The following is a 13,882-nucleotide window of genomic DNA, read 5'->3' as shown; positions in this document are numbered from 1 at the left end:
TTGTAATATGTATTGCATTTTTTGTTTTTCTTTTGATGTCTTCTAACCATTTATCTTATTTTGAAATTACTTGCATTTGATGGGGGTTTTTTCCCCTCTGCTGAATCTCGGTATTGGCAAATTGAGAATACTCAGTTTCAGTTCTGAGCTATCATCATGACTGAATGCTCTACTGCAGTGTCTTCAGTAAAGCCTTGCTATTGAGAATGATGGACAAATACAAGGTAAGAATGTAAATATTTATTTATATTGAAGTAAATTTCTTATGATTCCCCAGGTATAAGTTATTGCCTGGTTATTTTAGAATCCATTTTCAGCTGCATGCTGGCTTCGCAAACAGTAAGTGAAATAATTTAAAGGTGAGTATTATCTTTATGTGAATTCCATTCTGCAGGGGAGTGTGGTGGGGCTGTCCCTGGCTGATAGCTGATGTATTTTTGTAGTGTTTAGTCTGTGATGTGATACTGATATGTGTGTGAGCTTTGCAAAGCTTTCATTCAAGTCAGAAAATAGTTTTTTCTCTAGGGTATTTTGGTTTTTATCCTGATTTATGATTCTTCGTTAGGTTTACAAGTAATTTTTTTTTCTTTTAACTTTCAAATCGTTGAATTCAGAAACACATTTAGAATAGACATCTGTGTATTAATGGATTAGAAAATTCCTATTTTACTATGTATACAAAACTGCATACATAATACTGATGTGACCATTTGCCAATACTTTTGTCATTCAGGAAGGCAAAAGCAAAGTGTGAACATCTTGAAACCATTTATTTTTTACAACATATACAAATACAAGTTTATTCTTCAAGTCAGCAGAGAGAAAATAGTCCAGGTGGAAAACTCACTTTGGAAATTTTTCATTTTTCATAGTTTCCAAACATATAAAGACAGGCATGTAGTGATGTTGAATTGTCAGAATACTTTGACATGCTTTAAGAGACAGGAAGACAACTGTACAACTAAGTCATACTGAAAGAGCCTATACATCTATTGGAGCAAAAGTCTATTTGCTGCTATTTATTTTTGTGTTTAATTTGCTAACTCTGCCAAATGTCTAACACTATTTAAGTTACAAAACATTTATCACAGACAGGAAAAAAATGCCACCATTGGTACCTTTAGTGGGCTACCCTAAAAGTAAACTGAGCTTTATAGTGGAATAATAACTGACAGTGATTAAAAACCAAATGTTGATTGAAGCATTGTACGAACTAGAATAGAACAGGCAGTTCAGTTTCAGAAGCTGCAGACTTAGCCTTTCACTAAAATGTAAAGCTCCCAGGAAGGTCTTCTTTCTTGAAAATAAACTATGAATGTAAAAGGAAGTGTTCCTGAAATATTTAGACATTTCCATGTTGAAGTCCTTAATCTCAAAAGCACACGATTTCTAGAAGCAGACAGCTGTCTGGAAGTGGCTATTGAGACACTTCACCTAGTAATATTTGTAGCAAGAAAAATAATGTGACTATGTTTTTAAAAAAATTAAAACTGTTATAGTACTTTTTAGTCTTCTAACTGCTATAATTTGGGATCAGTAAGAAAGAAACAAGAAACCCTTCAGGTGCTAGAGGAAGTACCTCCTGGTGTGCCTTAGACAGGAGCTGTGACTGCCCATCTTCTGTCCCTCCCTGTCACACCACTGCAAGCAGCATGTGCTACACAGGCAGAAGTTCAGAAAGTGGTGGAAAGTAGCAGGTTTTTAAATAGTACTGAATAAAATGCTTCTGTATTTTTGCCAATAGGCAATGGAGCATGTGCTGAACACTACAGGTGGAAATCTCAAGGCCTGCTACTGCTCAGAGACTGCATGTTTCTGGAAGGTGTTGATTATTTACATTCCTTTCTTTCAAACTTTATCCTGGAAGCTGCTTCCTGTAAATAGTTTGTAATGTAAAAATGATGTATTTTCCTAATTGATGTCCATGCCCAGCCAAAAGCACAGAAAAGGACAAAGTTACTTTGTCAGTCTTGTCACAGGAGTTTGTGAACAAGTATTCCTGTAGAAATAAAATCTGTGGCTAAGCAGAACAAACTTTCCTATTAGCATAATAACTCAGCACATGAAAGCTCTTTAACTGAGCTTTCATAAAAGTTAACAATACCACCCAGTCAATGCTTCACATGGTGGTGTATTTTCACTATTAAGATACCTGGACACAACCAAATGAAGGGTATTGTACTTCTTTCCAAATTCACCCCCAAGTGTCCTATGTTTCACCAACAAAAGTCTACCTGGATATTTACCAATACCTAAAAATACCTAGAAAAATTATTGTGTTAGAAAAAATAGTACAAAACTGCTGATTTTAAATTGCCACCAGGCTTCAGGCTCATGTTAGACCTGTGTTAAACAATGACATGGCTGCTGTTGTCCCTTGATTCCCCAAGGTGGTTTTTTTGTGTTTTAAATCTATGTCATTAACGTACTAGTGGATGACAACATGGGTATAAGAACTTTCTATGTAGAATCCAATTAATTAGCAAGTGTATCTTCAAGCCTACTGTGATACTTACAGGTGGTGGTAAGAATTTTCAATGCTGCTAAAGATTAAAAAAACCCCCAACAAACGACCACCAAAAAAAAGAAAAGCCAAACAGGTAAGAACGAACTACAGGAAATTAAGTATTGTTTCTAAAATGCCACAAAAACACGAAAAAGAAAAAAATTTTAGTGATGTGATTCTGCTACTGTGGTCAAATAAGAGAAAATGAAGCTAAAAAATTAGTTGAATTGTGCAGTATGTTGATGTATTTCCCAGTAACTCCATAGTATTTCAAAGCAGACTATGCATATAAAACTATGTGTGAATTATCACTTCTAACTCAGGATCAGTCTTGCCTTATGTATGTGTGGGGATCAAACTGGTTCTGAGTGACGAGGCTGAGCTTGGAGGTGGTTGGGGGTTTGAATGGGATCATATTGCTGAATTGCAAAATGCAGTTTTGCTAATCAGTTCAAAAGTTTACTTTTGTAGATAAGCAGTGGGAAATGCATGGCCTCAGTGAGGATATGCCACCAGGAAATTTTGACTTTGCTGTATGTCCATGGTTATTTTTTCATGAAAGCTGGAAATTACCTCAAGAGGGCACTTTGTTGCTTTGGTAATGGCTACTTTATAGGCATTTTCTGTAGTGTAAAGTGAAAGACTTCATAGTTTCTGGTGACAGAATGCAGGTTCTGTCTGCTTGTTTATATGCCAGTTAATGACTTTGCTTTCTTTTATTTCATTTTCTAATTAATAGGAGGCCATTAGTTGTGATAAGACTACTGCCTGTAACTCCTTTCCTTTGTTTAGGGATTGCTCTAGTCAGACAAAAACGTGTGCAGAGCAACTTGTTCACCACAGACATTTCTTGTGGGAGATCAAAGGGATGGCTGATTCCAGCAGTTGCTTAATTTGTGCCCCTCTAACTCGGTATGGATTATTTTACATAATTAAATAAATTACTAACTCCCATGGAAATAAAAAAAAAAGAGACTGTGACAACTAACTTATATATCAAAAGATGAATTCAGCAAACCTAAAACTTCACAACAGTGTTTCTATGTAAACAAAAATGTCAAGAGTTACTGTGTAAAAGCTCTTTATACTTTCTTTATACTTACACACAAGTAGAAAGACAGGTTCTGACTATGGAAAAATGTGTTTTGAGTTCAAAATTTTGAAATGTTAGTTACATTGTTTTGAATTTGGTCAGTCATGGGTATTAAATATCTTGTGCTGAAAATAAACAACCAGAAACGTTAAAACATTTTTTTTCCTCTAAAGCCAGAGAGAGGTAAAAATCTGTATTTTCTAAAAAGTATTATATGATAAATATATTATACAATGGCATGTACTTTGGAACATGATAATAAATATTCTTTAAACACAAGCCTGGAAAACTAGAATTTGTAAGACAAAAATGTTGTTCCTTGTCAAAGTCTCACTACCAGTTAGGTGTATTTAGCTATTGTACATTATTTTATTAAAGTAGATAAACCATAAATAATTTTGAGTGTTTTGTGTATAGTCACCGAAGTTAAACAGTTATGCAAAGGAAGTTACAGTATATTTAAATCTCTTTACAATCACTTAACACAGTGTTTAACAGAAATCTTCAGGTAAAAGTGCGTTATTTTAAAATAATACAGATAAAAGAACACCCTGGTTCTCTGCCTTCGGTTTCCTTAGAGGCAACAAGCTAAAATTATCTTTTGTTTAAAAAGGGGAGAGTGATGACATGTGTTTGTTTACAACATACAGTCCAAGAAAACTTCTCCATCTGCCCTAGGAGGATCTGCAGATGTGAAGATATGGGAAGAGAAGACTCTTCCACTTAGCTGAGAGGCATCTTTCCAGTCTACAGTATCCCACTTAGGATTCCCAGATTCTGGATGGTACTCCAGCAGCATTTCCTGGATTAAGTATCTGTAGCACAGGGCACACAGTTGTGACCAGTTCAGTCCACAGCAGGATTCTTCAAAGGCACTGCAGAAGTATTCAGTGATGTAAATTCCAGTTTTTAAAAAAAGAACAAATGCAGAACAGGAAACCTGACTGGGATCTTCCCATAATTTACTTTGCTTTCCTTGAATTCAGATACAGTAGCCAAGAAATAAGGTATCAAATTTATCCCTTCATATTTGAAATACCTTGCAAATGAAAACATTACTTGAATTCTGTAATTTATTGACTTAGCACTAGTGTGACAGTGCATGCACAGTAATGTATGTATGCAGAAAGAAAAAGGTAATATTAAATTGGCCATACATGAGGTGGGATTATCAACACTGGAAAAGATTTTTTTCTTAATTTGCAATGAGCTGTAACTTCCAGTTGCTATCTCAGTGCTGTAGTAGCACTGTGTAAATGTCTGGTTAGTGTACAGAGCTGGGCAAGTGGCACTTACTATCTCCATATAAACGAGACAGTCGTATGTTGTGTATTTCAGTTGTTTGAAGTTAAGCAAGATGGAAGAAATTGAAAAGATACAGAAAGGATAGAATAAATGTTTAAACATTTCTGGCAAAATTCCCCCAGAGAGAAATTAACACCACAAAATTGTTTTAGCTAAAAAGGAGATTGCCAGTCCTGATGATTTTATTGTCTGCACATAAAAAAATTATAAAAGCCCTATTGGTTACTTCCATTTACTTTGGCCCAGAGCAAAAGAGTAACAGAATATCATTAATTAAGCACAATTATTTATTAAAATGCACACTATAAAATCAACCAGGCTGCAACATTTTGGTTTGGTTTTGTGGGTGAAAACTCCAGGCTAAATCACTGGAGCAAGTGCCATAATAAAGGACTGGAGACCTTACTGATGTCACTGTGCCTGTGAACACTGATGGATAAGGCTTTTATGGATCTTTTTGTCAGTCCCTTGTACCTCTCTCTCGTTTAACCAGCTACAAAAAACCCCTCTGTAAATCATGTCAATGATTGCTCAGCGTTAGGATCGGTGCCTCATACCTGAACAGACTGCAGGGGGATGACTATTCCATGATGTCACTGAAAGTCAAGCCATACGCGGCCCTTTCGTCCTTGTTCTGGGGACTGTCGGACAACACCTGCAGTGGGGGTGACATGAACCCCCGATACTGCTTACTGGACTTGGTTAACTTCTTGAGTTCACTGGTAAAGGAGATGCCTTTTCTTTTGTCATCTCGTGCTGCCTGTGGGGGAGAAAAAAACAACCCAGAAGTGGTTTAACAGCTGTTTATTAGATGTGAAATACAGAATTAATAGGAAAACACCTAGCATATTTCTAAGCGGGCCTTCCTTTTGAAATTCTGTATGGCTGTACTTTCACAGGCAAGCACATCCTTCTCTTTGTTCTGAATAAATTAATTAAAAATTATGCCTTGTCAAATTATGCCTTGTGTAGCAAATTTGGAATAAACTTGTATAAAAAGATCTGTACTTATAATATAGTTACTTTAAAGCAAAAGCTGTGATGGATTGGTGGTGTCTTCAGGAAGGGAGAACACAGCTCCTCCCAGCAGGTGTGTAGTTCATTCCTGCCATTTTCTAAAGCCTAAGATAAAGCAACAGAACAAATTTTTCACTGGGCAGGAATAAAGGGGACTTTATTCCAGTAGTTTTTTAAGCTCTGCCCATTTTAATGGTCCTTTGCTATGATGGAAAGCATGGCATGCACAGCCAGAAGATGTTGAAAAACAGAATGCTGGTAGCAGATAAAGGTTGTCCTGGATTTGCAGCCTGTGAGGAGTCGTGTTGCTGGACATAACTGATGCAGTTTTGCAAAGGAAAAAAGTAAGGGAGGCTTGGGGAAAAGACGAATCTGCATTTTGCTGTAATCTGTCCTCCCCACCTGCCCTTGTGCCAGTTGTGTCTCGCTCTCACTGAAAGCAGGTTCCCATTAAGCAGATCACACACCATCTACAACACCTGCTGTGAAGTACTGCATCTTTTACCTGAACCTGTTCTTTGAGCTTAAGGATAAATTTTCCTGCTCCCTTCCATTTGCTTTGGGCCTGAAACACACACTCCTGATCAGAGAGAATCCTCTGAGATGGTTTTGATGTTGAGGACTTTTTGTTTGCTGGCTCTTTTGTCACCTCTTCCAGGAGCACATAATCACTTGGATTTGGATTGCTCAAAATGCTGTAGGAGTATTTGGCTTTGCAAAGAGTCTGTTTAAAAGCAGAGAAAAAAAAGAAGACAAAAAAGACAGCATTCCCTCAGTTTCAGGTTATAAACCAATTCCTCAGCTAGTGCTGAGAGCAAACCCCACCTTATGTTGCATGAAACCAGCCTCCACCCTGCACATTATCATGGAAAGGTGCAGCTCACCTGCTGTATGACATCCTGAGCCGTGCTGAAGCGCGGAGCCTTGATGACAGTGCGTGGTTGCTCTGGGGAGACATCATGTACCTGAACAAAGAAACTGTCATCCTCAGAGCTGATGGCTGCTTCTTCCTTTGCTTCTTGAAAGACATTTCTCTCGTTTAGGTTCTACAGAGAAAATGAGAGCCAAATTCATTTATTTCAGAGAGGTAACTAATAGCTGGTGGTCACAAAAGGTTTTTATCACATGGAAATTGGAGACTGCTGTTGCCCCAGCACCGTTTCATTAAATGCATTATAGAGGAGTTTTGACAAGCCACTACTGCTACTAAATACCTGTGTTCCTAAAATCAGTGTCTGAAATACCTTGCAGAGGCAGGGAATGGAGACATATGCATACTCACTTAAATCCTTTCTTTCCTTATGTACACAACATTGTATTTTGTCATGTAATGGTGGCAGTGAGATGGGAGATGGTGGAAAGGGTTCTTTTCTCTCCTGTCCTTGCACTAATGCCAGGAGTATTTAGAGAGGAAGAAGGCTGAGCAAACAGTTTCCTGTGGTGTGGAGCAAGAGGAAGGCTGCTTGTCTCTCTGTCCCTTTTCAGGCTCTATTGCAGATTTTAAGACAGAACAGCTCCTTGCCCCTTCTCTCAGAGAATGCATTTCTGTGCAACACCTTGGATTCATAAGCTGTGAACACCCTGCCAGTGGCCCCAATTCTTGTTTTTCCAATCAGATTTGCAGCTTTATTTCTAGTTCTGAGTTGTCACTATCTGCAGAAAGGTTCAAATACAGATAATTCTCTGAGGTACTCACATCACAGAACAAATCTACAGCATAATTTTCACATGAGCTAAGACAGATTTTAACCCCCATTTTCTGAAAGAACAGGCTTGGCAGTGACAAGTGTCATGGGTACACTGATGAAGTTAGTGTTGCTGTCAACAGACTTTGGTAGGTTACTATTTCCACAAACAAATTTCTACCTTGTAACTTTTAGTAATTTTTTTCTCCAAATGTTAGGAATAAAGGAGAACAAAATGTGGACCTGTGTAATTTAATGGTAATTTGTCAAATCGAAGCTTTATCAAAAATTCTATTAAAATAATAAAAAATACATTTTTCCACTTTAAAGTACCTCAGAGGATCTCTGTAATTTGTGTATGTAAAATCTGTGTACTAAACAAGCATTTTTATAGGCAGAACTGACCAAAGAAAGTGTGTGTGAAAATGAGATCTTTAAGTGTCTCTCCCCTGCTTTTTTCTCTCTCACACAAGCCTGGGCACTAGCATATTTTCAAGCTGTAGATGCTTTGCTCATAGTTTAAACTGAAGTAATCACTCCATTTTCCTCCTTTAAATTAAAAGAAATCACCTCATTCATTATTTTAGGCTATCATTGATGATTTAATCATCTTTTGTTGCTTTTATACTTTAATATTAAAATTATTTCTAATTTTTCTAGACAGATAAGAAGTTGCTGACATCTAAACTGATTGATAATGGTTGTCTGGAGTTCTGTTATCTATTATTGGTATTAACTATTATCTTTCTTTATATTCATTTCCTATTGTGGCATAATGTAGATTTTCATTAAATTAGAACCCTCACTGGAAACAAGTGACTAAGCAATAATCATTAAACACCACACAGCTGATACTAGAGCTATGTGAGGTCCACTTAGCATCACACAGGTGCATAAAGTCTAGTTGTCCTTGCTCACTCAAGAGTTATGTTTGTTTTAAAATAATGTACACAGCATTAACATGAATCACCAAGTAGTGAAACAAATAACTGCACCCTTTTGTTTCCAGGACCAAAGAGCTGTTTTTAGCTATCTCTGTAAATAACAATTTATTTAAAACGAACTTACTTCCTCTCGGGTTTTAAAGATAATCCTTCCAACATAGCCTTCTTCTGGGAACCAACTGTTCAAAAGCTGCACTAGTCCTTCTTCAGGACCAATCACTCTCTGGAATGGTGGTTTTCTGCATTCACTCTTTTCTTTAGATATAAAACTTTTCTCTTCCATCAGAAAATAGTCTGCAGAAGACTCGGTGCCTTTTACGGTAGCCAAGAGCTGAGACAGACCATAATAAAGACACAACAATTAGAATGCTAAATATAAACATGGCATAATTAGTAGTTATAAATGAGAATGAATAAGGAAGCTTTAAGAATCAATAACTGTTCGGACACTGCAGACAGGATTTCTGATGTGCTATTTATTATTCAGATATTTTACTCCGGGGTAATGTCCTGTTCTCTTTAGCGCAGCCAAGCAGTTCAACTATCCCAGACAAGGCAGTACTATTTAAGCTTATTTCTGTCCTGTTTGGCTGGCCAGACAATTTATTCATAATCCCAGGACAGTACAGTCTTTTCCCACTGCTAGAATAACAATCCCTGTTGAGTTAACTGGTTTTTCTACTCATGAACTTAGCCCTCTAACTTTTACTCTGTATTCCTATGGTGCTCAAGTTCAAAGAATTGTGTGGAAACGTTTGCCCTTGTAAGGACAGCCCACTGCCTCCATCGGCCAGAAGGATTGGTTTTTCTCATCTGCATATGCTCAAATATTAAAATACTAATAGGGAATATGTTCTAAAATTATAAACCCATTCTCTGAAGCCAAGATTGGGAAAATTTCACTGATTATATTCTCTTTTTGCAATGTAATTAATTCCACAGCAAGACATTTTCTAACAGCTTCTTGCTGCATTGAATGAACTACAGGGACCCTGCAGGGAGAAATGCAGGGAGACAAATATCCAGAATGATACTAGAGTGAATTCTGCACATGGAGGCTGCAATGCAGCATACATGGTTGTCTTACCTGGTGGAGCAGCTGGGCAGCCGTGGTCCCTGCGCTTACATTAAAAACAGTGAAAGGCTCCGGGCCTGGAATTCCATGAACTGTCACTCTGTAAGTCACAGCAGCTTTCCTTTCCCCCAGGCTAAACAACTGTTCAGACAACATTCAACAGGTTACTGAATGTTTTTACACAGGCATGTTAATTCTGGGTTGCTTAAAAGAAACTGTACATGCAAGTTGTAAGGACCTTGACAGAGCAAAGCTATCCAGTTAATATATAGCTCTTTCTTACACTACAGATTGAGGCATCCAAAAAACTCCCAAAAAACCCTCCAAAAACTCCACCCAACCTTGAAGCTGAAGAGAAAGAAGATAAAGGAAGTCTTCCAGTGAAGGGTAGACCTCCATTGCTCAGTACCTCTTCTAGAGCTGAGCACAGACTATTTGAATTCAGCACACAGTTTACTGGGTGAAAATCTACAGCTTTGTTTAAACCACCAAACCATTTATGTTCTTCCTTTCTGCCCTAGTGATTCCCCAGGATACATGTTTAGCATGCATTCACAGGAGGATGATATCAGCAAACATCTGCTTCACACACAGGAGCTCAGGAGGTTTTATCTAACACTTGAGGAGTCAGCAAAATGATAATGTATCTGTTTAAAGATGCTAAAACTTAAGCCAGGTAACCTAATATTAAGGGCTATGAACAAAAAAATCACATCCATTTATGCATGCATACATACATATATACTTTTAGATATGTGTATATGTATGTATACATATATGTACATATAAAATACGTGCACAGACATATATAAATATGCCTATTTATGGAAATAGAGTCCTTATTTTCTTGTAATAGAACTCAATTTTACTGTCATTATTCCAAAGTTGTTGGTAATTTGCATCTTTCATTTTTGCTCCCAAATGCTTTGCTTACAATTCATATATAAAGGAATGCAATGAGGCAGCATTGGACCTCGCTGCCCAACCACACTCGTCCAAGCCCAGAAGTTCTTGTGCTATACCTCAATACACCAGAGAAGCCAGGCTTGGAAAAGATTTACCTTCCCACAGTTTTAGCCAAGTGGGATAATCTTACTTCCATCAAAGCCAAAACGAAGTAGGCGTCAAGGTACTTGTGTAGAATGTGCAGGTTTAAGGGCTAACAACTTTGAACAGTCTGTCTCTAGAAGTCTTCACATCATAGTAGTTATTAAGACAAGAATACAGGTTATTCACACACACAACAAAAAATTAAATTACCACAGATGCAGGCAGAGTGTTTCCAGAGGGACTTTCTTCCATTCTCCGACTGTTTATGAACAAACTGGAAATCTCTAATGTTTCATTGTGGAGGTTATGGAGCTGGACATGTCTGTAGCCTGAAGAGGAAAAATCCTTCTGTAAATGCTTAGCCACATCCTAGGACACAGGTATCATAAATGGAAAACTCAAATTTGCTGTATTTATAGCTACAATTTGCCACACAGATAGAATTTAAGGCACTGTAATAGCACTGCATTAACACTGTACAGCAGTGTTACCCAAATGCTATGAACTGCTCAGTGGCTCATACAGCACACTACTTTAGTTTTGCCATAACACTCAATATACATAAAAGATCTAAATACTAGAGTATGAATGAAACAAGGTCAATTTCTCACTGGGAAAGTGCATATCTATGGCCAGATCTCCTCATATGCCAACAGAGAGTTGTGCAGTATTACAGCGATACAAAGCAAATGTGAAAGAGCTACTGGCAACACGGAAACTCCCTCTCCCAGGTGTCACAGAATCAGTGATGTTTCCTCATCTCTCTCACCTTTTCCACCCTTCCTCCAACTCTCTTCCAGCCATAGGTGCGAGAAGTGCAATTCCCCTCTACCCAACAATCATCTGCTACAACAGTTTCTTGGGCAAAGGACAAGGCAGGGAGTGAAACCACTCCACGCTTCCTAAGGGAGCAACCAGTCTCCAAGTGAAGATAACCTCACAAGCACAGTTCAGGATTGGAGCAGGTTTAAGATGCCCCTGTCTCCACAATAGCACAGGATCAGACTTTGTACAAGTCCCCCTGAGGCAGCTGCTGGGTCCCACAGCATCTACAGATCAGCATTGTACTACCAGGACATGGTATGTTGTCTGATATTTGCTCCCTGCCTCCTCTAGAAAAATGCAACTAGTTGATTAAAAATGTCCCTCTGGAAGGATTCAGTCCAGGAATCTGCTGGACCACTTTGGCATAGGGTGTCACCACAAATCATACTGTACCTCTCTTCAGTGCTTTCAGGGGAATGATTCTCTGAGCTGTTACCGCTGAGCTGTTATTTTCAACAACTGCAAAACGGAGAAAGACCAAATCTTCAAAGTGGACCCGGAAAAGGAACTGTTCATTCCACATGGGGTTGAGAGTATTTCGATGGATGGGCTTCGTGCGGAAGTGGCAGCTGTCCAGAGGCATCCCCAGCACATCAATTTCAATGCAGGGACTGCCTGTGCTGTTGCTGGGACAGACATTCTGTCCAGACACGATCTGAAGCCGAGGAGTACACAGAGAAACCAATTAGTGGAGTAAATCTTTTGCTGTCATGATTCTGAGCTAAATGTTGTTTAGTACAGTCCTAAGCACAGTTTGTTAACATACTGATTTAATTATGACACTCCCCTACTTATGTAATTGCTAGGGCAGTAATTTCAGAAGCAGAGCTGCCTTAACCCCACCCCAACATCACTGCTATGGTATCTTTCCTCTGAAAAAAACACTTTGTACATCATTAATGTAACCATCCAAGGCATCTGAAAGCTAATCTAGAAAGAATGTACCAGTAATGTAGTCGAAAAGGATCACATATTCTTCTCCATTACTTTGGAGTGATGGCACTGACCTCTGGCTTTTTTTGGTATATGCAACACAAGAATTAGGTGTGCAATTAGCACAGCTGTGAGAATTCTGATTCTTACGAATCTTTTTCTGACACATTTCCCACATTTTCTGAGAATACTTTTTTTTTGGCCACAAATCCATGAATTATATATCTTATTAGGTAACTTTTTAAAAATATTTTTTCAGGATTCATTACTTTTCATAATGGCTTTTTTGTGTAGCTTCTCAAGTGTTCACAAATGTGTCAAACATCAAGGCACATGTGTAAAATGCTTTCAGGACAGGGTTTTGATGAATATTGTGAAGGAAACAGTGAAAGTGACTGGATACAAACCAACCAATATAATAAAATTAGGAAATCTTTGCTCCTTCCCTCTCCAATTTCTATTAGTTATGCTGACCTTCAGCAGTACAAGCAACAATTAAAGGTTCAATCCTTATGTTTAGAAGCACGACTGTAGTGCTGGTTACATTGTGGTTAACTCTAGTTATACGCTGTCTGCTTTTATTTGATTGGAATTCCCTTTTAATGTACTTACTGTTAAAGAATATATAGCTGGCTCCTTATTATCAAAGTCTCTTTCCAGTGGGCAAAACTGCTGGTACATTGAACAATTTTTATCCCACAGAACTGGAGGTTTCAAAACATATCCACAGCCACCATTCGCCTCAAACATTGCTGCGTTCAGTTGCAGAGGAAGATCTGTGAAAGTAAGGCAGCCAAAACTGATTGAAAGCAATGGTACAATGGAAAAGCTCTAACAGTGAAGACAAAGTCAGGTTTTAAGTATCTTTTTAAAATTATTTTCGTTGTGTACTATAATTTCATTCTTGATTTTCAGAGATAGCTGTAATTTACATATCCAGTTTATCCAATAATTATACAAAACTCTAAGAACCATTCATTCTTTTCTATCCCTTTCCATTGTCTTTATTGAACTGTAGGGCTTTTCTACACCAACTCTCTGAGAAGTTTCTAGTTATGTGCCCTGAATTGAAGAATGAAAAATCGCTGACTGTGTAGCTTTGTAGATGACCTAATGAACCCCCCATCAAATAGGTAAAGGAACAGAAGATAGGATAGCAAGTAGTCCAAAAATGTTTTGATCAACATTAAACGAGCATCCATGTCAGCACTTTCAAGTTAAAAATAGTTCAGCACCTGCTTATATTTGAAATTATCAGAAAGGTATAAGAGTTTCTTGAACTGGGTGGGGGGTGGAAATAACATTCAGCAATAAAATAAAAATGCTGTCCAGGCATTTCTGTGTCATCTCAGGATGTGCTGCATTGGCATAAAGCTCCTGAACTCTGGGATCACTACTCTCCAGGACCAGATTGTTGTGCTATGAACCTGCTTGTGCTGGGGTGCACTG

At 38.0% G+C, this 13,882-nt stretch overlaps 1 protein-coding gene across 2 annotated transcripts in view; it reads right to left on the bottom strand.

The window, feature by feature from the left end:
* Nucleotides 1–757: 757 nt before the first annotated feature.
* PLCE1 (phospholipase C epsilon 1) overlaps nt 758–13,882 on the bottom strand; it is a 143,718-nt gene continuing 130,593 nt past the window's right edge. For both annotated transcript variants that reach the window (XM_071564382.1, XM_071564383.1), the window contains 9 exons: nt 13,046–13,209; nt 11,894–12,155; nt 10,886–11,004; nt 9,638–9,766; nt 8,675–8,881; nt 6,806–6,967; nt 6,427–6,645; nt 5,462–5,664; nt 758–4,474 (listed from right to left, as the gene is read on the bottom strand). In XM_071564382.1, coding sequence (XP_071420483.1) covers nt 5,485–5,664; nt 6,427–6,645; nt 6,806–6,967; nt 8,675–8,881; nt 9,638–9,766; nt 10,886–11,004; nt 11,894–12,155; nt 13,046–13,209 — 1,442 coding nt within the window. In that variant the 3' untranslated portion in view covers nt 758–4,474; nt 5,462–5,484. The remainder of the gene's footprint in view (nt 4,475–5,461; nt 5,665–6,426; nt 6,646–6,805; nt 6,968–8,674; nt 8,882–9,637; nt 9,767–10,885; nt 11,005–11,893; nt 12,156–13,045; nt 13,210–13,882) is intronic.

This window comes from Pithys albifrons, chromosome 9 (genome assembly GCF_047495875.1).
Source record: "Pithys albifrons albifrons isolate INPA30051 chromosome 9, PitAlb_v1, whole genome shotgun sequence".
NCBI lineage: Eukaryota > Metazoa > Chordata > Aves > Passeriformes > Thamnophilidae > Pithys > Pithys albifrons.
Note: the sequence above shows the minus strand (reverse complement) of the source record. Positions and strands in the feature narration are given on the sequence as shown.